The sequence below is a fragment of the Mustela lutreola genome, chromosome X (assembly GCF_030435805.1).
Source record: "Mustela lutreola isolate mMusLut2 chromosome X, mMusLut2.pri, whole genome shotgun sequence".
NCBI lineage: Eukaryota > Metazoa > Chordata > Mammalia > Carnivora > Mustelidae > Mustela > Mustela lutreola.
The window spans coordinates 13,644,343-13,671,275 of NC_081308.1; the positions used below are offsets into that span (position 1 = coordinate 13,644,343).

Consider the following 26,933-nt stretch of genomic DNA (forward strand, 5'->3'; position numbering starts at 1 on the left):
CAGAAAGGCAGAGATGGAGGAGTGGAGGCTATGGTCTTTTTACTGTTAGGGCCTTCAGAAGTCGAGGTGTTGGACTACCCTCGGGAATGGTGTAATAGCAGAACGGAGGACTCAGCCAGAGGGCTCTTCTCCCAACCTTCTGCTTCCAGGCACCATCACATATAAACAAGTTTCGCACAGGACCAGAGAACATAGACTCCAGGAGGGCAGAGGTTCTTGTGTTTTGTTCTGTGCTATATTCCACACCCAGCACTGTGCCTAGGACATAAGAGCTATTTGGAAAATACTCCAGGTGTGGATAGAGATTTCTGTTGTCAGCAGTCTCTTCTGGCCCACTAGGTTGCCCATCTCCCTTCATTCACATAAGATCCCAAGGCATCAGCAGATAACATGTTGTGTTTCTCACATACACCTCATGATAAAAAATAATCTGAGGGCACTTTTCAAATATACAGATGACTAGGTCTCTGTAGGAAGCCTGTAGAGGCCTAGTAAGCTGGAGCCCAGTAATCTGTCTTTGACAAGCCCTTCTGATCAGTCTTTTCTTCAGAAGAACACTGAGATAAATAGCACGAGCTCAGCAATTCCCTTTACTCAGATTAAGGAGCCACGGCCACTTGACCTGTTTGCTGAGGAGCTATCAAAGCCTTCTGGTCCATTTCCATTCACCTGGGCTCAGCCCTGAATCCTAGCTGCCACCCTCCTGAAGGCATGGCCTGGGAGAAGAGGTGTTCAGGAGCCCCTCTACTCCCAGACTGCCCCCTAAACATCTTGGCCTCTTCTTTTCCCTGGCAAGCTCTCTGTTCAGGACCTTCTCCCAGCTGTCACCAGCCCATGAATTCTCACCAACCTCTGCTAAGTTTGATAATGACCTTTGCCCTGTTAGATGGCAGCTGACCTTTGCCACCAGGCAGGGGCTGACCTTTTAGTCAGTTTTGGTCACTGAACCAGAGCGATCCTCCGAGGGTGGCTAAATAAAGCCTCGGTCTTCGCATGCCCCACTACTTAACCCAGGAGAGAAGGGAGGCTCTGATCTAGATACGGCCTGACCTTTCCACCCCAAGGCCTCCCATGATCCTCCTAGGTATTCTTGTCCCCCCAAACTCAGTGACCCCTGACTTGTTCACCAAGCACTTACGGTTTCCAAGGAAAGGGTTGAGGTTATAGAGTAACTCAATAAAGAAAAGTTGCTGGGGAGCCTGGGTGGCTCAGTGGGTTAAGCCGCTGCCTTCGGCTCAGGTCATGATCTCAGGGTCCTGGGATCGAGTCCCGCGTCGGGCTCTCTGCTCAGCAGGGAGCCTGCTTCCCTCTCTCTCTCTCTCTGCCTGCCTCTCCATTTACTTGTAATTTCTCTCTATCAAATTAATAAATAAAATCTTTAAAAAAAAAAAAGAAAAAGAAAAGTTGCTGTCTTTATGCTTGGCCCCATAGAACTCTGCCCTAAAAATACTCTCCCCTGGGTTACCTGGGAAGATAATTCTGGGGTCTCTAACCCTTGGGCCTGAATTCTTCTTAGAGACTGAACACCAAGGAAGAAAAAAATCTAGGTCAAAGAGAGTAATATGCTCTGTAGCTGGAGGTGAGAGAATGTGATGAGTGTTCATGATCATGGCTGTCCAGAATAGCTACCTATCGCTATTTAAGCAATTTACATTTTTTTAAAAATTAAAAAGTGTTTAATAGCCAGTGTGGCTGGTTCTCATACAAATGGCTACCACATTGGATGGCATAGCTAATAGAGCGTTTCATCGTCACAGAAATTTCTGTTGCATGGCACTGTTTGGCGGGCACAGCATTGTTCCTTTGACCCTGTCCATGTGATGTTTCTTTAGCATCTTTGGAAATATGTCTGTTTCTATTGATGGTTCTTGTGATTATGATGCATTATTCTAGAAAAAAAAAAGACTACTGAAGACTGCATTAGAAAACAAAACCAAGGGGCGCTTAGGTGGTTTAGTCAGTTAAAGTGGCCAACTCTTGATTTTGGCTCAGGTCATGATCTCAGAGTTGTGGGTTAAGCCCTGTGTCGGGCTCTGCACTGAGTGTGGAACCTGCTTGAGATACTCTTTTCCTCTCTGCCCCTCTGCCTCCCCTCCATTAGGGCACAGGCTGTCTCTCAAAAAATAAAATTAAAAAAAGAAAAAGAAAAAACCAAAACTAATTCCCATAAATGGAGTACTGGGTGGTGGTGGGGATTAATTATCAAAACGTTGTGTTTTCCCCAGTTTTCTTCTATTTCCTTTCTACAAAAGTGCCCTACCTCCTTTTTCCATTTGTCTTTCTGCTTTATCTGTAGAGTATCTTGTTCTGTGTAAGCCTTCCCAGACAAAGTGAAATGGTAAACCAGACTTCAAAAACAAAAGGATCGAAGGAGAACCAAAAAAAAAAAAAAAAAAAAAAAAAAAAAAAAAAAAAAAAAGTCTGGGGCACAGGAATAAACAGTTGGGCAGAACATGCCCAAATCATACACTGGGGCAAAGAGGGGAAGGAGAAGAGGGAAACAATGAGACGGGCAGGAATAGGGGGTCTGGTTGGGATAGCAGGTCTGGCATGGCAGGTGAGGCCCTCTGGGCCAGTTCTCACTATTCCTGAGGCTGGCAAGCTGCCCAGGTGCTCAGGAGTTCCTCTGTGCAGCATTTTCCTGACCAGAATCCTCCTGCTTAGGACCAGCTTCTCCCATGAGAATTTGTCTTAAGTTTATTTGGGGATCACTCGTAGGTGATCTCCATCCCAGGCTCAGTGTGTACATGAAGACCTGGGGTGTGTCTGGGGGAAAGAGGCTTTTTTCCCTGATCTCTTGGATGAGTTGCAGGGACGGCACCCCTCTCCTTACCTGCACTGTCTGTGGTTTCCTCACCGAACCCCAGTACCCCGGGAACGGGTTCTTCAGTGCTTGTCCTTGCCCCTAGATGAAACTAAGGAAGCTGGGCAGTGCTTTGAAAGATGGCAGGCCATGGAGCTGGCAGGTGGAGAGCAAGATAAAGCAAAACAGCAAGGGTTGGGGGCCCGGGGTCACAGGAGACAGGAAGCAGAGCAAGGGAAAAGTAAAGTTCAGCTGGGATGCAGGAGCACGCGTGCACAACTAGAAGTCTGAGGCCTTGCGGCCAGAAGACTGGAGCTAGGGTGACCTTTTTTACTCATTCCTGAGGCTTTTCTCTGTATTCTTGGAAGGCAGGGCCCCCACCCCCACCCGCCGCATCCCACTCCCAAGCATGGATGGCCAAGAGTCCGTCCAGGTTGATGAGCATCTGTGCCAGAGAGTGCAAAGAGGTGTGGAGAGAAAGTTAGCTGGTCCCAGGCAGATGGTGGGTGTCCTGGGGTCTCCCATCCCTTAGCCTGGGGGCGAAGGTGGTCTATTTCTATACTGGAAGCCACAGACCTTTCTCCAGCCTTGAGTGCATTCCTAATATGAACGCAGCTCTCTGAACTTCTACTTCACCCAGACCCCACCCCGACCCCCACCCAGGCTCTGCCAGAGGCATAATTTAAAGTTGTGATGTATAACGCCCCCTTTCTCTCTCTGTCTTGCAGCCGTCTCCAACCTGGACATTGAGAGTAAACTGAGCGTGTACTACCGTGCGCCATGGCACCAGCAGAGAAACATCTTCCTCCCGGCCACAAGGCCACCCTGCGTGGAGGAGCTGCACCGCCATGCCCGGCAGAGCCTACAAGCCCTGCGCAGAGGTAACTGGTCCTGGGCTTTGGGGGGCTTTTCAGAGAGAGAACTCAGAGCTTGTCCCATCAGTTCTAACACTTCACCTTACTATAATGACTTTGAAATGCTCCCTTTTCTACACTGAAAACAAATTCTTGGGTAATACAACCTGCTTATACATGTAATTAGAAATAGCACTATGGTCTGAATATGTAATAGGATTTAAAAGGAAAATTATTTATATTTGCAATATATAAATGCCTGGGCACGACGACACTTGAAGACATCATAAAGCAGTCATATGTTTGTGCCTATCAAATAGGTTTGGATTAAGTAAAGATAATCAGAAGCCATTCTGAACAAAAAGTAGAGGGAAATGAAGGAGTTCGGGGCCAGGAGGACACAACCATAAAAACTGGTGCATTGTGCATACATTAAACATGAGCAGCAAAAAAAAAAAAAAAAAAAAAAAAAAAAAAAGCCCACGCCTTTGGGTTATAGTTAAAAGAGAATTAGGTTTGATTCAGAAGTAGGTTCTATGCCCCCCCACAACACAGGTGGGACCTAGGGCACTGTTCGTTCAGGACCCTCCTGTGCCTTGTAGGACAGCTGTCATCCTTGGCTCCCGCCTAGTCATCTAACAGCCAGACCCTCCCTCAGGAGGTGTGCTCCTGTTGAGAACCAGTGACGTGGTCTATTCTCCAGCAGAGCATGTGGAGGCCTAGTGAGGTCAGCAAACTTGCTCAGAGTCACATACAGCCCATTACGTAGAATGCCAAGACCCTGATCCAGGCCTCCAGACCCCCAGCCAGAGCTCTTTTCCTCCTCACTATACACAGTGTCCTGGGAAAATAAATATTTCTATTTCTCTTTCTCTCTCAGTCCTGAAAAAGCCAGAGATGGGCACAAAGCAGGCAAGGTAGAAGGTAACAGCCTTCTCTTACTTCCTGGTGGCTTAAAACCATTGTAGTTGGGACAAGGAGATTAAAAACCGGCATTATCCTTTTAGAGACCTCCCCCTAAATTGGGTATCAGAATTTGGCATGCCAGCTTTTCTGGCCTTTAGATTTTTGCCATGGAGACAGATGGTGATGTCTGCACCTTCAGTGCCTTTGTTCCAAATTCCCTGTGCTCCTGTAAGGAATGGTATTTTCCAAAAGTATTACAATTCAAATTAAACACTTTAATGTCACCATGAGGATGGAGAAATGACACTTTGTTTTCAGTTTATGTTCTTCCACATGTTTATGACTTCTCCCTTTCCCCATAGCCCTGGTCTTCTCCCCCTTTAATGAAAGAATTAACCGACTAATATCCCTAACTCAACTGTTTGTAAAAATTCCCCTTGGTTATTGGTAGCCGATACTGTGACACTTACAAAAAAGAGTGATGACCAGTATCCTCTAGAAGTATTTCTGGCACTCTTACTAATCACTTTGATTTTTTAAATTGAGTCACTTCAATTTTGTAGTTGGCTAAAAAGTCCTTCTTTACCAAATTTTTACTGTAAGCACCTTCTGGAAATCTTCCTTAACATACTCACCGTTCCCTTGCAGCCACAGTTAGGCACCCTTCCCATAATAATACCCTTTGCATCCTCCCAATCATGTCATTTATACACTTATATCATCACTAACCCCTTATAGGCCTGTCTTCCACCATTAATCCATGAGCAACTCAAGAGCACGGACAGCATCTTATTAATTTTTTTATTCAAATCACTTAGCATGAACTTGACATAGAGTAGGTCCTCAATGAATGTATGCGTAAGTAAATCAAATTCTATAGAAAACTGGTTGAGCATTGAGGGCAGAGAATGATGACAGAGGAATCTGATCATTCTCACTAAATACTTTCTCTGATCCCATCATCAGAGAGCTTGAGTTACGTTAGCCCTTTAGACATAATTATTTTTATCCCTTTATTATTATTCATAAGTCATCCCTGATTAGATTTTTCCAGATTCGACCAGATAACATTAAGCTGCTTGGTAAGCTATCACATTTCACCATGTTGTCGGGTTTGGACTTAATGACAGAACTGAGGAACAGCAAGTGCCAATATCAATTTTCTCAGAACTTCCTCCTGGGGGCTGAGAGAGGGATATAAGGCCTCCTGGGGGTTTGGAAGGAAGATTGTGGAGCTGCATCTTGTCCTCCACAGACTGGCTTTCTTTGAGGTTCTCTCAACAGCAAATCTTGGGTGTAGTAGTTTTAATAGCACTGCAGAGAGCCATAAACAGGAATTATAGGCATCATAGAACTAAAAACATGCAGTGTGGAATCAAAATTAGAAAGTGACTTTTTTTTTTTTAACCTTGTCCAAGAAACAGCAGCTTAGCAGGGCATCCATCAGAATACCACTCCTGCCATCTGGTGGCCGTGGCTAACACCGACCAGGCGACAGCCCTGCTCGGCAAACAGAGCAGTGAGCTTCCCCAGAGGCTCTCTGGACAGGTGGAAGATCCTGGCTTCCAAGAGGACTAGGGATAACGAAGCCCAGACGAGTAAAGCTGTGGTGGCAGCAGTACTGTGCTCCTTTTGGAGCTGAGGCTAAAAGGAGAGAGCAGGGGCCTGGGATCAGAGCCTAGAAATTGGCTGCTTTCAAGATCTGCTCCATAGCACACCCCTCAACATAGCCTACTGAGGCCAAGTGCTGCGCCACACCTAGGACGCGGCGAGCAGTAACTACCGCTTGGTCCCTGTTCAGAGGGAATGCCTGTCTGGTGACAGAGCCGGACAGGTAAGCAGGGGACGTCGGCGCAGCGCCATGGCTGCTCAGAGGAGGCACCAGTTGTGCCAGGGTGCTTCAGAGAAGGCTTCCCGGAGCAAGTCACACCTCACTGGCTTTTGGAGTACTTAGAATTGGATTCCCCCTTCCCCCCTTTTTCTTAGCAATTCTTTATACTCAGAGCCAATGATGGCTTTAAGTGAGGCCATCATTTATGTTTGTAAGACAGGGAGAGAGATTACCAAGTGGCTGTAAAGAGACATTTATATTTTATATTGTCTTTCAAGTTTCAGGGCTGAGGTCTATGTTCTACTGGTCTAAAGGAATATGGACCAAGGGTCTACTGCAGTTCCAGACTCTAACAGATGAATGTTCTCCCAACCATAGCACCAGAAAAAATATTAGTAGGGAGCCACTAATCTAGCCTGTCTCCTCCCAGCCTGGGGCAAATGAAAGAGATTTCAGAACGTGTAGGAAGGCAACCAGTAAATGGGAAATTGAGTTGATATCTCCCTCCTGACTCCCTTCCTCTGACCTCTTCTTAACCAGTGACACCTGTATTCTACTCCTCACTATGTATTTTAAAATGTAACTTTTTCCTTGTGCTGTCCATTTAGAAAAGCCTATTGTTGGCTTGCAGAGAGCAAAGAGGATGGCAATAGAGGTAGACACTTCAACAAAGAAGACATTTATCTCCAAAGGCTTTCTGATAACCACTGGCTGGGCAGCAGTTTGGCACAGACTACCTCTTCAGTGACTTCGTGTCTTGGTTAGACGAGGAGGCCCCAGGCATGCATGTGGGCTGGGTCTGCAGGCTTGGTGGCCTTCAGTGTGGCCAGTGTATGGGGCAGGGTGTGCTCTGTAGCTCACTGAGACACCCAGAAAGCTAAACTACTCTTGGGCTCTCAGTGATTCTTGTTATGAAGTCAGGACCACTTCATCCCACGAACAGAAATGTCTTGGCTTTCCTCAGAGGTAGCTTTATTTCTAAATCAGACAACTGTCATCATTGGGATTCCTTTACTTTCTCTAGGAGCCTAGGATTTCAAAGCCCTCTGAGTGTTAGGCATGCCAGAGCTTAGAAGGCTGCAATGGTGTGCTGGTCACAGGCTCTCTAGAAAAGAAAATGTAGATAAAGAACTAGATAGCTGGTGGAAAGATAGATAAAAGCCCTAATGTGTAACACTCACTAATTTCTATGATGTAAATACCTCCACCATGGCCTACTTCAAGCTACCAATAGTTTAAAAACTGGCCTGCAAAATTCCTGACCACGTAGCAGTCAGCAGCCCTGAGTCAGGGCGAGCCAACTCCCTCACCCACTGAATGGCTGGGAGCATCCGTGCCTGCCACTCCCCAGGAGACTCTGGCATGGCTGTGCCTACCATCCTCTCCAGCATCAACGTCAGCTATTGTTCTAGAATTTCTTTTTTTTTTCTTTTTTTTTTTTTTTTTTGCTCATGTTTTGAAATGAAGCATGTTGAAAATACACTGCTTTTTCCAAACTCAAGATTGAGCCATCTCGTACAAAGATTATGAGATGGACCCACTAAAATGTAAGGGCCCCTTTTCATATTATTGTGAAATGAAAGTTTAGCTTGGAACCATTCTGAAAATCTTATTTGGTATAAGGATGAGCTAGATTAGGAGAAACTCACTTTTTTCTAGCTGTTTGCTCACCCTCCCAAGGGGGAAGGAGAAATGGAAGATGCCAAGGATGTGTCCGTATTATTGCTTTTTCTGCCCCCAGAGCACCGGAGCCGGAGTGATCGCCGGGAGCAGAGAGCCGCTGCCCCTCTTTCCATAGCGGCCCCTCCACTGCCAGCCCACCCCCCAGCTCACAGCCAGAGGAGGCGCGAAGTTAAGGACCGGCACTTCTTAACGGTGAGCTTGGTGGCCAGCCGGCAGCCCTGGCCTTGCTCATCAGAAACCATGAATGGGTCTTGGGAGTCCATTTCCTTCCTCCTAGTGGAAGAGCCTGGGCCACCTAAGAGAGCCAAGTCATGGGCATTTGAGAGTGACTGGACTTTTTTCCCCCTTTCATTCATGTGTCTTTTGGAGAATAGAGTAGGAGTACATAAGTATTTTTTTTTTTTTTTACTTAACTGGTTGCACAATGTAGTAAAGCCATAATAATTGAGGACTCTGAAATCAGGGGGAAATTTTTGCCTGAAATAGGAGTTTTTCTGTATAGAAGCAGAAAGATTTAGAGCAGGTGGCTTCGGTGTCCTCAGCCCCTCATCTGTAATTTGGGGATATGAGTAGCACCTCACTCATAAAGTTTGAGGACTAACCGAGATAAGGCCTGGAAAGAAGGTAGCATGGTGCCTGGCATGGAGTAAGACCTCAGTAAATGCTCACTCTTACTGGGAAGGTGCTAGTGCAGATGACTCGGTGGGGTGGGCTGCGAAAAAAATGTGAAAAATCACCGCGTGAAGATGAGCCATGTCATGCTTTCATGCTTCCCCATTCTATAAGGGAGGCTAGGCCTGCCGGGTCACCAGTTACCCGAGGGTCCTCATCACTGCTGGTGATGGCAGCTTTGCCTGGGTGGATGTGGTTGTAACTCAGCCCAAGCCCCCAAGTATCAATGACAGATGAAGCTGAGCCCAGGTTGGAGCACCTACAAACATCACCACCACGAGTGCACTTTCTACGGCCTCGGCGGGGAGAGGTGAGCGCTGTGTGCCCAGGAGGAGGGCAGCATTTAAGTGAGAGGCTATGATTTCTATGACCAAATCAGCCCACATGGCTGGACCCCTGCTCCCTTGTCAGTACAGTTTGAGGCCCAAAGTCTTAAGAAGTTACAAGTGTGGGTCCAAGTTGAGGTTTTTACTTGATATTAAGCTTCTCTGTATGGTAATAAATCCTGCGCCCTTCTGGCTTTTACGATACACAAAACAGATGCAAAATATTTGGACTGCAGGATGCCAAACATCCAGCCGAGAACAGACTTCATCTAAATGAATCTGCATGCTTTAACATACCCAGATACAACAGTAAGTGATGTTGACCAAGACATAGATATTTTTCCTACCTGTGGCTGCACTGTGGGCTCCATGTCCTTCAGGCTCACCGAGGCTCCTCAGAGCCGTGTCACACTCAACTACGCTGCTGCAGTGCAGCCCAGGGATGAGAAAGGAAGGTGAGAGACTCTGAGGGCTTTCTAGGTCTTTATATAGAGCAGTTACACATGCTAGTGATTTGTCATAAAAGCCCCTGCTCGACAAAAGTTTTATTAAGCTCAAATGTGCTTGCAAAAGCATTTGCTTTTAATGAGGCATTTCTGCATAAAAATGCTAAAAATATTTTTCCATTCATTATAACATGTTTTGTGGCTCATTAAGTTGTTTTTTTTCAGGGGGGCGGATGGGAGAGAATAATGTTGAGCATTTACAGAAATGACATAAAAATATCACCATTTGTCATAATCTGCATAATTTTTAATAATGTCTAAATACCAAAGTTAAGACTATAGGAAAAAGCCAAAAATAATGAATAACAATGAGGGTGCTTCATTTACCGAGCAAGCTTCAATAAGAGGAGGAGTCTAGAGCAAACTGACGTAAACCAGAAAGTGTACCCATCTCAAATGATAATAATTAAAATTGCCCCAATTACTTAGGAATACTGTTTCATTTATTTGATTGAATTTGGTTCACCAAGTTCACTGGAAGATCTTCCATTCAAGTTCTATCCCTCAGACCTGAAGGTGATTCAGAACAGAACACAGTTCTGTGCGCTGAGCTTACAGGAGCCGTAGACTGCTACCAGAGAAGAGGCTGCAGGGGCAGGGACAGGAAATTGGCAACCACATTGTTGGACATTTTCTTAGAGAGCAACAGGGAAAAAAGCATTTATAGTGAGATGCTGATACAACTCTGCAAACTGTTATACTGTAGTTTGGTCATTAAGGGTATAGACTGTGAAGTCAAACTGCCTGGATTTGAATATCAGCTCTACCATTTATTAGCTGTGTGACCCTGAACAAGTTAATCATTTTAGTGTCTCCGGGATAATAGTGATAGTACCTCATAAGTTTGAAACAAAGACTGAATGTGTTATTACATTGTTAATACATGTAGATAGTACCTAATGCATAATAAGCACTCGATACGTATTAGACATCATCATCATTGTTAATAGCCAATCAAGTTCATGGTGTATCATTGATATTGTAATAAGATGATGGGTCTAACTAGGTTTCAATCCCAGCTCTACAATTTCTTCGGTTGCATGATTTTGAAAAAGTTTTATCTTTGAGTCCCAGTTTCTGTGAAATGGGGAGATAACTTCAATTTTACAAGGTTGTTAAGAAGATTTAAGTGTTATATAAATACAATTAAATCATGTATATATGAAAAAGTCCCTAGTGTAGTGCCTAAAACATACAAATATCTGAATCTATATTCATAAACACTTAAAATCAAACCCTTACCATCAAATGAAAAGCCTGTAGCATATATTCACTAATAAGACTAGAGGAAATATAAGTTGTGACTTCTTCTAGAGGGCAATTTCCCAATATTTATCAAACTATAAGATGTTAAATTATGCTAAGTGAAATAAGTCAGACAAATACCATATGATTTCACTTGTATGTGGAATCTAAAAACCAAAACAAATGAGCAAACAAAAGCAGAAAGACCCATAAATACAGAGGACAAACTGATGGTTGCCAGAGGGGAGGGGAAGAGGAGATGGGCAAAAGGGGTGAAGGGCATTGGGAAGTACAGGCTCCAGTCATGGAATGAGTAAGTCACGGAGATGAAAGGTACAGCGTAGGGACTATAGTCAGTGATACCGTGATAGCACTGTACGGTGGCAGATGGGAGCTACGCTTGTGGAGAGCACTGCATAATATAGCAAAGGTTGGTCATATCACTGAATGTAACACTATTTCTCAATTATACTTCAATAAAAAATAAATAAAAGGGGCAAAAAAGCCCTTACAAGATGGGGTACCTGGCTGGCTCAGTCAGTGGAGCGTGTGTCTCTCAATCTCGGGGTTGTGGGTTTGAGCCTCACGCTGGATGTAGAGATTACTTAAGAAAATAAAATCTTTACCCAAAAAACCCCCCTATAAGATATTCCTACCCTTTGATCCAGCAATTCTATATCTAGGAATTTATCCTAATGCAAAGATATTTTCACTAGGATGTTCATCAAAGCACTGTTTGGAATAGGAAAAATAGTTACAAATATCTTAAATATCCAACAGTAGGTACTTAGTGAATTCTGATATATTCATAGGATAGACTATGGTATCGAAAAGTGTCACTAAAGAATATTCAATGACATGGAAAATATATATTTTATCATCAGGGAGTTTTAAGTAGTGTAAAAATTGTGTATGGTGTCTATGAGTGCATACGTGAGTATACATACATACATGCATAGGAAAAAAGGCCGGAAGGCTCTGTACCTGTGCTTCCCAAACTGTGTGATGGGGTCCTCCAGGGCACTGCAGTGAAATCCAAAGGGTGCACTGGGATATTTTACATTATCAAGAGGTCCTCTGTTTCTACCTGATGATGGCTCCAAAGTAGCCTCATAGATTTTGCAAGTGGAAAGAGGGGTTGCTTGGTTTCTTGACATGTAATTTAAATCAGAAGTTCCGAGAGGAACACAAGGGAAACTGACCAGCCAACTTAGCTTAAAACCCACTGTCAGCTGAAAATTCAAGGTCTCTCTCACAATTGTAAAGCCCATCTTAGGAATCCTCATCCTTCAAGGGTGGGAAAGGAGATGATCCCAGGCCTAGATGGTTTTCCAGAGGAATTCTAAACCTTCCAAGTCCAGATAATACCAGTGCTCTATAAATTATTTCAGAGCATTGAAAATAAAATAGAACTTCCCTATTTCTTTTATGAACATGTTATGAAAGTTTGACACCTGAACCTGATAAAGCATGGAAGTGGGGGAGGGAAATATAGACCAATATCACTCTGGTTATTAATGCAGAAATAATAAATGTTAGCAAATAGAATACCACATTAAGAAATTCATATACCATGACTAAATGGGATTTATTCTATAAATAGAAGGTTGGTTCAATATTAAGAAATATATTAGTATCATATACTAATATATATATTAGAATATGTATGTATTAGTAGATTAGTATTAGTGTGTGTGTGTGTGTGTGTGTGTATATATATATATATACATATATATATATATGGTTTCATATACTAATCATATACTATCTAAAGGGAAAAAAAAACATATGATTATGTCCATGGATGCCAGAGAGGCCTTAAATAAAATTCAACACATATTCTTTATAAAAAGACTTGAGAAAATAGGAATTGAGTGGTACTTCATTAACATGATAAAATATACATATCTTAGTCCTAAAGCCAGTCTCTTAATGGGGAAGCACTAGAGGCATTTCCAGTAAAATCAGAAACAAGGCAGAGATGCTATCTATCTCTGCTACTAATTAATATTATACTAGGGAGATTAATCAATGCAACTGGACAAAATAAATCAGTTATAGGCATAAGATTTGATAAGGAAGAAGTAAAGGTATATCTAGTTGCAGATGATATGATACTATAGAATCTTCCTGGTAGAGGATCAATGATAAAAGTAATTCAAACACACAGTAAGGTAGCAGGATACACACACACAAAAATCAATAGCCTTCATTTACACAAATGATAGCCAATTAAAAGACCAACTAGTAGATGAAACTCCATTTACAGCAATAACAAAGAAGATTAAATACTTAGGAATTAATTTACCAGAATGTGCAAAACCTGTATGAGAGCAACGGCAGCATTCTTTTAAAATACAAAATTAGATTTTCTCAAATGGAAGGATGTCCCCTATTCTTGGAAAGAATGATTCAGCATTATAAGTAGGTAAGTTCTAAGTTGATTTATAAATTTAACACAATCTCAAAATACCAATAAGCTTTCTTTTAAATGGAGTTAGACCCATTGATAATAAAGTTCTTATGGAAAAACATACAAGAATATCCAGGAAAACACTGACAAAGGAAACCAATAAGGGGTAAGTAGCTCTACCTGGCATTAAAATATCCTTAAAGCCTTTATAATTATAATAGTGTGTCACTAATATATGAATAGAAAAATATGCCAGTAGAAAAAAAATACAAAGTCCAGAAATCAACCCAAATATATATGAACACATAGTCTATGATAAAGGCAGTATCCCAAAACACTGAGGCAAAAGATGTTTTTTTTTTTTTTTAATGATGCTGGAACAACTAGGTAGCCAGTTGGTAAAAAGACAAAATTTCATTAGCGTTTCTCAACCTTGGCATTATTGACATTTTGAGTCCAATAAGGCGTTGCTGTGGGGGCTGTCCTGTGCGGTGTGCTATGTTTAGCAGCACTCTAGGCCCCTACCCAAGAGATGCCAGGAGCACTCTTCCCCCTAGTTTTGACAATCCAGAATGTCTCTAGACACTGCCAATGTTCCCTAGGGAGACAGAATTGCCCCTAGTTGAGAATCATGTAATTAGATCCATACTTCACACCAAACACAAGATTAAGCTCCTAATGGATCAGGGACCTAAACATAAAAACTGAAACCACCACAAGTACTAGAGGAAAATAAGGGTGAATTATTCTTTAACCTCAGTCTTTAACTCTGACTCAAAATACAGAGGAAGTAAAAGAAAAGATTGATAAATATGAATAGTAAATATTTTTGTGTGCTCAAACACCATAAAGTCAAAACATAAGCCAAAATTGGGAGAAAATATGTGCAATATATACCACGAAGGACTAATATCACTAAGTAGATAAATACCTCTTTAAAATTGAGGGACTAAGAGGGGTGCCTGGTGGCTCAGTTGTTAGTGTCTGCTTTTGGCTCAGGTCATGATCCTGCAGTCCTGGGATCAAGCCCTGCATTAAGCCCAGCATTGAGCCCCACATTGAGCCTCACATCGGGCTCTCTGCTCTGCAGGAAGCCTGCTTCTCTCTCTCCCACTCCCCCTGCTTGTGTTTCCTCTCTCACTCTCTCAGATAAATAAATAAAATCTTTTTTTAAAAATTGAGGGACTCCTTTTTCGCAACGGGTTTGCCGCCAGAACACAGGTGTCGTGAAAACCACCGCTCATCCTAAACCAGAATGGGGAAGGAAAAGACTCATATCAACATTGTTGTCATCGGACATGTAGATTCGGGCAAGTCTACCACTACTGGTCATCTGATCTACAAATGTGGTGGGATCGACAAAAGAACTATTGAAAAATGCGAGAAGGAGGCTGCTGAGATGGGAAAAGGCTCCTTCAAGTATGCCTGGGTCTTGGATAAACTGAAAGCTGAACGTGAACGTGATATCACCATTGATATCTCCCTGTGGAAATTCAAGACCAGCAAGTATTACGTGACCATCATTGATGCTCCAGGACACAGAGACTTTATCAAAAACATGATTACAGGTACATCCCAGGCTGACTGTGCTGTCCTGATTGTTGCTGCTGGTGTTGGTGAATTTGAAGCAGATATCTCCAAGAACGGGCAGACCCGTGAGCATGCCCTTCTGGCTTACACACTGGGTGTAAAACAACTAACTGTTGGTGTTAAGAAAATGGATTCCACTGAGCCACCCTACAGCCAGAAGAGATACGAGGAAAGTGTTAAGGAAGTCAGCACCTACATTAAGAAAATTGGCTACAACCCCGACACAGTAGCATTTGTGCCAATTTCTGGTTGGAATGGTGACAACATGCTGGAGCCAAGTGCTAATATGCCTTAGTACAAGGGATGGAAAGTCACCCGTAAAGATGGGAATGCCAGTGGAACCACACTGCTTGAAGCTCTGGATTGCATTCTGCCACCAACTCATCAAACTGACAAGCCCTTGCGTCTGCCTCTCCAGGACGTCTACAAAATTGGTGGTATTGGTACTGTCCCTGTGGGCCGAGTGGAGACTGGTGTTCTTCAGCCTGGCATGGTGGTCACCTTTGCTCCAGTCAATGTTACAACTGAAGTCAAGTCTGTTGAAATGCACCATGAAGCTTTGAGTGAGGCTCTTCCTGGGGACAATGTGGGCTTCAATGTCAAGAACGTATCTGTCAAAGATGTTCGTCGTGGCAATGTGGCTGGTGACAGCAAAAATGACCCACCAATGGAAGCAGCTGGCTTCACAGCTCAGGTGATTATCCTGAACCATCCAGGCCAAATTAGTGCTGTATATGCACCTGTGCTGGATTGTCACACAGCTCACCTTGCTTGCAAGTTTGCTGAGCTGAAGGAGAAGATAGATTGTCGTTCTGGAAAAAAGCTGGAAGATGGTCCCAAGTTCTTGAAATCTGGTGACGCGGCTATTGTTGATATGGTTCCTGGCAAGCCTATGTGTGTTGAGAGCTTCTCTGACTATCCTCCTCTGGGCCGTTTCGCTGTTCGTGACATGAGACAGACAGTTGCTGTGGGTGTCATCAAAGCAGTGGACAAGAAGGCAGCTGGAGCTGGCAAGGTCACCAAGTCTGCCCAGAAAGCTCAGAAGGCTAAATGAATATTATCCACAATACCTGCCACCCCAGTCTTAATCAGTGGTGGAAGAATGGTCTCAGAACTGTTTGTGTCAATTGGCCATTTAAGTTTAATAGTGAAAGACTGGTTAATGATAACAATGCATCGTAAAACCTTCAGAAGGAAAGGAGAATGTTTTGTGGACCATTTGTTTTTTTGTGTGTGTGGCAGTTTTAAGTTATTAGTTTTTAAAATCAGTACTTTTTAATGGAAACAACTTGACCAAAAATCTGTCACACAATTTTGAGACCCATTAAAACAAAAGTTTAATGAGAAAAAAAAATTGAGGGACAAAGAAAGGAACAAAAACATGGTAGAAAAATGGGGGGGAAGCCTTAAACAGACAATCCAGAAAACACATAAAAATGTTGCTTACACTTAAGAAAAAGTGCGCAAACTCACTCATAATTAGAGAAATGCAAACATTTATGTTGAGAAATCACTCATCACCTAATTACACTGGCAAAAATTAAACAATATGGCAATATAATCCGGTGAAACTGGGGGGAACTCACAAACACTGTTGGTGAGAAGCAAACTTGGTACGGCCTATCTGGAGGGGAATTTGGCGATATCTAACCAAACGACATATACCCTTACTTTTCACCCTAGCAATCCCACTAAACATACACCTCCAGTATTACCAAAAGATTAATCATTGCAGTATTGCTTAAAATCAAAGATACCGTAAATAACCAAAAAGCTATACACAGATGGATATATTGAAGAATTATTTATCTATGAGTGATATTAGCCCTTCTGTGGCACATGTACCTGTACTGACAGAGTAAACTACAGGACAACCACACAATACAGTACTATGCAGCTGTGAGAAAAATGAGGAAGATCTTTATGAACTAATAAGGAGTGATTCCAGGACATATTCTTAACTGAAAAAGGCAAAGCCCTAGGTTCCAGTACAGGATGGCAATATCGGAAAGCCCTGAACTGACCTCCCCCATGGAACACAGCGAATTGCACCTATTGATAGAACAGTTCCTCCTCAAGAAGACCTGACGACTAACCGAACAGCTTCTGAGCAACCAAAGATGGAGAGAAGAGTGAGTGAGCGAGCGAGCAAGCGAGAGAGAACCAAAGGGAACCCCTACACTCACACTGTGAACAGAGTGGGGAGGGAGAGTACTGAGGAACTGGGAACAGATCCCTCTGTCCTTGGGCACAGAAAAATAAAAGCCACAGTTTTAAAGAACAAGTAGCATATAAAAGACACAACCCTAGAACTCTGCTGAGTGGTGAAGGAGCTGTGGGAATGTTCTCCAGGTGAGAGAGACACAGTTTATGTTCCCATGTCACCTTAAAAGCCTAGAATGGAGCAGGGTCCAGCCTCCGTAACAGGTGGGTCTGGCCCTCACAGGGAGCTTGCAACCTCAGCAAGCCAAGGGTCCACAAGCCTGCACCAGTCTCAGTTGCACTAAAGCACAGGAAAAAAAAAAAAAAAAAGCCAAGTTTACAAGGGCCAAAAAACTGTAGGAACACTCTTCCCCTCCACCTTAAAAGCCCAGATGGCCTGGGAATAAAAATACATTATATGTTTATTTAAAAAAAAAAAAAGAATTATGAATAAAGCAAGTGGAATTAAAAAAAAAAAAAAAACCATAATGGGGAGGAAAAAAAAAAAAGCCCAGATGGGAACGGGATCTAGATGCTGTAAGTGGTGGGTCTGGATGCCATAACTGACAGGTCTGGTCATCACCAGGAGCTTCTGACCTCAGCAAGCCCAGGGTCTGCAAGACCACACCAACCCTGGTCACAATGGGACACAGAAAAAAAAAAAAAAAAGAGCCATTGTTTAAAAGGGCAGAGGAACAGCTGGGATCCTCTCTCCCCCTCCACCCTAAAAGCCCAAGCCAGAACAGGGTTTGGCTCACAGCTTGCAACCTCAGCTAGCCTAGTGTCCACAAGCCCATAACAGCCCACAACTATCCTGTGGTGCTGGGGCACAAAAAATATTTTTGTTTTTAATTGAAAAAAATTTTATTTATATTTTATTTTTAAAATTTGTCTTGTTTGGTTTTATTTTTGTTCTTTGGGTTTTGTTTTTTCTTTTCCCCTTCTTTTTAAAATTTTTAAATTTTTTCTTCTTTCTATAAAAAGCTACAGTTTAAAAAGAGTAACTAACATATACTGCCACAGCTCCAGCCAGCCAGCAAAAGTCACCACACACACACAATTTACAGAGAGGACAACATACACAAGACCACTCCTTCATGTTTAGGAGAAGTGGCCTTTCTGCCTAATCCATAGAAACACCAAAAGTTGAGCAAAATGGGAGGAGAGAGGAATATGCTCCAATAGACAGAAAAAGATAAAAACCTCAGAAAAAGAAATAAATGAAACAGAGATAAGCAATACACCTTTTTTAAAATAAAGATTTTGTTTATTTATTTGAAAGACAGAGCAAGAGAGGGAACACAAGCAGGGGGAGTGGGAGAGGGAGAAGCAGGTTTCCTGCCAAGCAGGGAGTCCAATGCCAGGCTAGATCCCAGGACCCTGTCACGACCTGAGCCAAAAGCAGATGCTTAAAAACTAAGCCACCCAGGCGCCCCCTCCTTTTTTAGCAATATGCCTAATAAAGAATTTAAAATAATGATAATAAAGATAGTGGGTTGCAGAAAAAAAGTGGAAGAATTTGGTAAGCCCTTCAATAAAGGTATAGAAAATACTAGAAAGAACCAATCAGAGTTGAAGAATACAGCTGAAATAAAAAAACACCAGAGGGAGTGTCAGTAGTAGATTACAGGATGCAGAAGAATGTACCAGCAGTCTGGAAGACAGCATAATGGAAAGTGCACAAACTGAACAGCAAAAAGAGAAAAGAATTTGTTTAAAAAAATTTTATTTATTTACCTGAGAGACAGAGAGAGCATAAGCTGGGGGGAGGAACAGAGGGAGAGGGAGAAGCAGGCTCCCTGCTGAGCGGGGAGCCTTACATGGGGTTCAGTCCCAGGACCCTGGGATCATGACCTGAGCCGTAGGCAGACACTTAACCAAAGAAGCCACCCATACTCCCCAAGAAAAGAATTTTTTTAATGAGGCTAGATTAAGCAATCTCTTGGATAATATCAAGTGAACAAACATCATGATATAGGGTCTTAAAAGGAGAGAGAGAGGTGTAGAAAACTTATTTGAAGAAATAATAACTAAAAACTTCCCTAACCTAGGGAAGGAAACAGATATCCACTCCCAAGAAGCACAGAATTTTACACATGATGAACCCAAGGAGGTCCATACCATGGCACGCAGTAACTAAAATGTGAAAGTTAAAGAGAGAATTTTAAAAGCAGCAGGAAAGAAAAAAAAATGTTAACTACAAGAGAAAACCTATAAGGCTAATCAGCTGATTTCTCAGCAGTACTTTGCAGGCCGAAAGGGAGGGCATGATATATTTAAAGTGCTTGAAAGGAAAAAACCTGCAACCAAGAATACTTTACTGGCAAGGTTATCATTCAGAGTTGAAGGCGAGTTAAAGTCTCCCAAACAAATGAAAGATAAAGGAGTTTATCACCACTAAATGAGTCTCACTAGAAATGTTAAAGGGACTTCTTTAAGTGGAAAAGAAATAGCTATAATTAGACATAAAAAATTATGAATAGAAAAATGTAAAATATGAAAACATGCATTAAGTGTGGAGAGGGAGTAAAAAGGAAAGAGAAGGGTAAAAGAAAATCAAGGGGTTTTTTTCCCTTTTATTTTAGACTGTATTTGAACTTAAATGACCAAACCTCATGAGAACCACAAACACAAAACCTATGACAGATACACAAAAAATAAAAAGAAAGCCAAACACAACACTATAGAACCTCATCAAATACAAAGAAAGAGAACAAGAGAAGGAGCAACAAAGAACTGCAAGAACAACCAGAAAACAAATTTTAAAATGGCAGTAAGTACATACCTATCAATAATTACTTTAAATATAAATGGCTTAAATGCTGCAGTCAAAAGATGTACGGTGGGCAGAATAGATGTAAAAAGACCCATGTAGATTTCCAGGAAAGATAGTGGAATAGGAGAAGAGGATCCGGCTCATCTGTCCCACAGACACCACTAGGAAATACCCACATCAGTGTAAATAAACCAGAACAACTAGAAGACTGACGACACTCTCTCGCAGCTAAATGTAGAGAAGAGGCCACATCAAAGAGGATCAGAAGGACTGAGATGCAGTGGGGAGCCAGACAAACTAGCAGGACTGCCCACAGGAGGGAGGGACACCACCAGCACAATGAAGGGAGAGGCACCTCAGGCATGGGGACTGCACTGCAAACATAAATCCCCGTAACATTTGGCTTTGAAGGCCAGAGGTGCCTGGCTTTGCAAGTTTTCGTAATCAGTAGGGCTTAACACCTGGAATTTTAAAAACCAGCAGGCTCAGTTCTCCAGGAGCTGGGAAGGTCACAGGGAACTGAGTCCCCACCTTTAAAGAGACAGCATTTAACAAACAGTCCCACTGAGATAAAGCATAGAAGCAATAGTTTGAAAACTTCCCGAGATATACTGAAAGATTTATTTACTAATGTCAAAGCATGTGCTGCAGGGGCAGGGAACTTTGGGAAACTTTTCCAAGAACAAAAGTCCTGGTAGGTGCCCTTTCCCTCCCGTGCCCCCCAGCCTAGATAACAGACACCTGGTGGAACCACCAGAGCGCAACACTCTCCACTTAGCTTGTTAACAGCTTGTGTCCAGCTCCCATGCTCTTCGGCAGATCTGTCCCCTCCAATCCATCAGGATTTCACAGGAGTTCTCCTGGGCACCTGCCGCTCGCCACCCACAGCAGGTTGGCTCGCACACCTGGCCCCTCCGCTCTCCCTACAGACATACCCCTTCCAATATGCCCTTGGCTGGAGCCCACCCAAAGCATGCCAAAGCCTGGCTGTGTGCAAGTAGCCCCGACAGGAGACAGGACGACTCCAAAGTGACTCCTGGGGAAAATAACTGCACATACCAATATGACTGCAGCCCCAGCAATGGGCTGGGGGCAGACATGATGTCTGACTGCAGGCCCCACCCACGAATGAAAGCTTCTCAGGGCATAACACAGGGAAAGTGCCCTGCAGTTTGATGCTACCATAGCTCTGGGGAAAAGCCTGATCTAACTCAACTTAAGCCCAAGACTGGCCCACTTACAAGGTGGCCCCAGACTGGCCCACTAACAACATAGTAACCAAACCCTGCCTATAACAGGCAAAGAGAGTCATTAGAGACAAATGGACTGAAGGCAAATTCAGCACAGCCACAACAGTAGGACACATGCAACACATATAGGAGACACCCCTGAAGTACCAGGTTCTGGTGAACAGGGAATGTTGTGCTGCAGAGCACTACAGGACCTCTTACTCATAAGGCCACTACTTCCAAGAGGAGGACACATGGCTGATTTTCCTAACATGGAGAAAGAAACAGAGAGAGTTAGACAAAATGAGAAGACCCAGGAATATGTCCTGAATGAAAGAAAAGGGCAAAAGTGAAGCAAGAGGCAAAATGAAACAGAGATAAGTAATATGTCTGATAGAGTATTTTAAACTAATTGTCATAAAGATTCTCACTGGACTTGAGAAAGGAGTGGAGAACCTCAGTGAGACCCTCAAAAAAGAGATAGAAAACATAAAAAAGAACCAACCATAGATGATGAACTTAATAACTGAAATTTAAAACACACTACATAGAATAAATGGTAGACTAGAGAAAGCAGAAGAACAGATCAGTGACCTGGAGGATGAGTAATGGAAAGCAATCAAGCAGAACAGTAGAGAAAAAAAGAATAAAACATGAAAATAGATTAAGGGAACTCAGTGACACCATCAAGCCTAGTAATATTAACATTAGAGGGGTCCCAGAAGGAGAAGAGAGAAAAGGGGGAGAAAATTTATTGAAGAAATAATAGCTGAAAACTTCTCAAATCTAGGGAGGAAAACAGAAATCCAGATCCAGGAGGCACAGAGAGCCTGCAACAAAATCAACCCAATTACCAAGACAGTAATTAAAATGGCAAAAAGTAGTGACAAAAAGAGAATTTTAAAAGCAGCAAGAGAAAAGAAAACAGTTACATTCAAGGGAAACCCCAAAAGGCTGCCAGCTGATTTTTCAGCAGAAGCTTTGTAGGCCAGTAGGGAGTAACATGGTAGATTCAAAGTGCTGAAAGAAAAAAACCCTGCAGCCAAAAATATTCTGTCCAACAAGGCTATCATTCAGACTAAAAGGAGAGAGAGAGTTTCCCAAAGAGACCAAAATTAAAGGAAACCATGACCACTAAACCAGCACTATAAGAAATGTCAAAGGGGACTCTAGAGTGGAAACAAAAGACCCTAAGAGTAAAATAAGTAGGAATCACAAAAGTAGTAAAAATAAGTGTATCTATAAAAATCAGTCAAGGGACTCACAAAATAAAAAGACATAAAGTATGACACCATTTACCCAAAATGAGGTGGCCAATAAAGTAAAGAATGGGTTCAAACCTAGGTGATTATCAACTCAATATACAGTGCTATATGCAGAAGATGTTATATACAAACCTAATGGTAATCACAAACAAAAATCCAGTAATAGGTAAAAAATAAAGACAAAGGAATCCAAGAATATTACTAAAGAAAGCCAACAAACCATGCGTGAAGACAGCTTGAAAGGAGCAGAGAAGAACTACAAAAACAACCATAAAACAAAGTAACAAAATTGCAATAAGCACACACCTGTCAATAATTACTTTGAATGTGAATGGACTAAATGCTTCTATCAAAAGATATAGGGCGACGGAATGGATAAAAAAGCAAGACCATCTATATGCTGCCTACAAGAGACTCATTTCCAGACCTAAAACCATATGTAGATTGAAAGTGAAGTGATGGAAAAGCATTTATCATACAGATGGAAGTGAAAAGAAAGCCAGGGTAGCAATACTAATATCGGACAAAACAGACTTTAAAACAAAGACTGTAACAAGAGACAAAGAAGGACACTATAAATCATAAAGGGAACAATCCAACAAGAAGATAGTATAAATATTTAGGCACCCAACATGGGAGCACCCAAATACATAAAGCAGCTAATAACAAACATAAAGGAAATAATTGATAGTAATACAATAATAGTAAGGGACTTTAACACCACACTTACAAAAATGGATAGGTCATCCAAACAAAATGAACAAGAAAATAGTGGCTTTGAATGACACCTTGGGCCAAATGGATCTAGCAGATATATTCAGAACATTCCATCCTAAAACAGTAGAATACACATTCTTTTAAGTATACATGGAACCTTCTCCAGAATAGATAACATGTTAGGCCACATAACAAGTGTCAACAAATTCAGAGAGACTGAAGTCATACCATGCATCTTTCCTGACCACAATGCTATGAAACTAGAAACCAACTACAAGAAAAAATCTGCAAAGGACAGAAATACATAAAGGTTAAATAATAGGGTACTAACCAATGACTGGGTCAAACTAAAAGTCAAAGAGGAAATCAAAAAATACATGAAGACAAATGAAAATGAAAACACAACAGTACAAAATCTTTGGGATGCCGAAAAACCTGTTCTAAAAGGGAAGTGTATAGTAATACAGGCCTACAGAAAGAAGCAAAAAAATCTCAAATTAACAACCTAACTTTACATCTAAAGGACCTAGAAAAAGAACAAACAAAAACATTAGAATGGAAATAAACAAAACAGAAACTAAAAATAATAATAATAATTGTAACCAGGAGCTGGTTCTTTGAAAAGATCAACAAAATTGATATAGCCATTCTCATAAAAAAAAGTGGGTGGGCTCAAATAAACAAAATCAGAAATAAATAAGGGAGAAACAATAACACCACAGAAATACAAAGGACTAAAAGAGAGTATTATGAAAAAGTATACACCAACAAATTGGACAACCTAAAAGAAATTGATAAACTCCTAGAAGCATATAACCTTCCAAAACTAAATCGGGAAGAAATAGAAAATTGAACAGACTGATTACCAGCCATAAAATTGAGTGTGTAATCAAAAAATTCCTAACAAACCAAAGTCCAGCATCAGATGGCTTCACAGGTGAATTCTACCAAACATTTAAAGAAGAGTTAGTACCTATTCTTCTCAAACTATTCCAAAAAATAGAGGATAAAAGGAAAGCTTCCAAATTTATTCTGTGAGGCCAGTATTACTCTGATACCAAAACCAGATAAAGACACTACATAAAAAGAGAACTATAGGCCACTATCTCTGATTAACATAGATGCAAAAATACTTAGCAAAATATTAAGAAATGGAATCCAACAATACATTAAAAAATCATTCAGCATCATTAAGTGGGATTTATTCTAGGATGCATGAATGGATCACTATTTATAAATCAATCAATATAATATTATCTCATCAACAAGAGAAAGGGAAAAAACCTTATGATCATTTCAACAGATGCATAGAAAGCATCCAACAAACTACAACATCTATCCATGATAAAAAAAAAAAAAAAAAAAAACCTTAACAAAGTTGGTCTAGAGGGAACATACTTCAACATAATAAAGGCCATATATGAAAAACCCACAGCTAGCATCATATGCAATGGGAAAAACAGAGCTATTCCTCTGTTACTCAATATAGTCCTAGCCACAGCTATCAGACCACAAAAATAAAAGGCATCCAAATTGGTAAGGAAGAAGTAAAACATGCACTCTTTACAGATGACAAGATACTATATATGGAAAACGTGAAAGACTCCACCAAAAAACTACTAGAACTGATGAGTGAATTCGGTAAGGTTTTAGATAGAAAATCAATATACAGAAATCCACTGCATTTCTATACACTGATAATGAAGTAGCAGAAAGAGAAATTAAGAAAACAGTCTCATTTACAATTGCACCAAAAATAATAAAATCCCCAGGAATAAGCTCAACTAAGGAGTTGAAAGAGCTGTGCTCTGGAAACTATAAAGCATTAATAAAAGACATTAATGATGACACAAATGAAAAGATATTCCATCCCTATGGACTGGAAGAACACACATTGTTAAAACATCTGTACTACCCAAAGCAATCTACAGATTTAATACAAATCCCTATCAATCTACCAAAATCATTTTTTCACAAAACTAGAACAAACAATCCTAAAATTTGTAGGGAACTGTAGAGGACTCTGAATAGTCAAAAGCAATCCTGAAAAAGAACAGAACTGGAGGTATCACAATCGCAGATTTCAAGATATATGATAAAACTATAGGAATCAAAATGGCATGGTACTGGCAAAAAAAGAGACACACAGATCAACAGAACAGAACAGAGAGCCCAGAAATAAACCCACAATTATACAGTCGATTAATCTTCAAAGAAAGAGGCAAGATTATGCAATGGGAAAAAGTCTCTTCAACAAATAGTGCTGGGAAACTGGACAGCTACATGTAAAAGAATGAAACTGGACCATTTTCTTAAACCATACACAAAAATAAACTCAAAGGGATTAAGGACCTAAATATGAGACCTGAAACCATAAATATCGTAGAAGAGAGGACAGGCAGTAATTTCTCTGACACCAGTTGTAGGAACATTTTTCTAGATTTGTCTCCTGAGGCAAGGGAAACAAAGGAAAAATAAACTATTGGGACTACCTCAAAATAAAAAGCTTCTGCACAGCAAAGGAAACAATCAACAAAACTAAAAGAACCTACTCAAGATATTTGTAAATGACATATCCAGTAAAGGGCTAGTATCCAAAATATATAAAGAACTTACATAACTCAAAAACAAAAAATAAACAATTAAAAATGAGCAGCAGACATGAACATTTCTGCAAAGCAGACATATTGATGGCCAACACAGGAAAAGATATGCAATATCACTAATCATCAGGAAAATGGAAATAAAAAACCACAATTACCTTATACCTGTCAGAGAGGCTTAAAATAAAAGACAAGAAATGACAAGTGTTGGCGAGGATGTGGAGAAAAAGGAACCCTCGTGCACTGTTGGGAATGCAAACTGGTGCTGTCACTGTGAAAAACACTACAGAAGTTCCTCTAAAAATTAAATTAGAATTACCATATAATCCAGTAATTCCACTACTGGGTATTTACCCAAAGAATACAAAAATACTAATTCGAAAAATATATGTACCCCTTTGTTTACGGCAGCATTATGTACAATAGCCAAATTACGGGAGCAGCCAATCGTCCATCAATAGACAAATGAATAAAGAAGAGGTAGTAGATATACATTACTCAGCCATAAAAAAAGAACGACATCTTGCCATTTGCAACAACATGGATAGATCTAGAGGGTATAATGTCAAGTAAATCAGTCAGAGAAAAACAAATACCATATGATATCACTCATATGCAGAATTTAAGAAACAAAACAAATGAACAAAGGAAAAAGAGAAAAACCAAAAAATAGACCCTTAACTATAGAGAGCAAGCTGACGGTTCTCAGAAGGGAGGTGACCAGGGGTGAAAGTGGTAAAGGGATGAAAGAGTGCACTTGGCATGATGAGTAGCACTGAGTCATTATGGAATTGTTGAATCACTATATTGTACACCTGAAACTAATATAACATTGTATGTTAACTATACTGGAATTAAAATAAATTTAAAATTAAATTTAAAAAAAATTTTTAAAAACAGCATGCATAGTAGAAAAATAAACAAGATCCATCTATATGGAATATTACACAGCCACAAAAAAGATGGCATCATGCCACTTGAGACAATATGATGGACCTACAGGATATTATGCTAAGTGAAATAAGACTAAGACACATACCATATGATTCCACTCATAAGTGGAACCTAAAAAAAACCCTCAAATAAATGAATTAACAAAAAGCAGAATCAGACCTATAAATACAGAGAACAAAATGAAGGTCGCCAGAGGGGAGGGTTGTTGGGGGGGGGGGTTGGGCAAAATGGGTGACGAGGAGAGGAAGACAGAGGCTCCCAGTAATGGAATGAGTAAGTCATAGGAATAAAAGGGACATCCTAAGGAACACAGTCAATGATACCATAAGAGCAATATGATGATATGATGGTAGCTACA

General features: G+C 41.2%; 2 protein-coding genes across 3 annotated transcripts in view; both read left to right on the top strand.

The window, feature by feature from the left end:
• The window catches only part of NHS (NHS actin remodeling regulator), a 335,827-nt gene that overhangs the window by 276,696 nt on the left and 32,198 nt on the right, over positions 1-26,933 (top strand). For both annotated transcript variants that reach the window (XM_059158464.1, XM_059158465.1), the window contains exons 2-3: positions 3,532-3,684; positions 8,136-8,269. In XM_059158464.1, coding sequence (XP_059014447.1) covers positions 3,532-3,684; positions 8,136-8,269 — 287 coding nt within the window. The remainder of the gene's footprint in view (positions 1-3,531; positions 3,685-8,135; positions 8,270-26,933) is intronic.
• LOC131822070 (elongation factor 1-alpha 1-like) lies at positions 14,400-17,441 on the top strand. Its single transcript, XM_059158473.1, has one exon. It carries the CDS (start codon positions 14,495-14,497, stop codon positions 15,122-15,124), a length of 630 nt encoding a protein of 209 aa, XP_059014456.1. The 5' UTR covers positions 14,400-14,494; the 3' UTR covers positions 15,125-17,441.

What these genes read in the sequence shown, in the direction of transcription:
- LOC131822070 (XM_059158473.1), top strand. Translation starts at nt 14,495, where the DNA reads ATGGGGAAGGAAAAGACTCATATCAACATTGTTGTCATCGGACATGTA.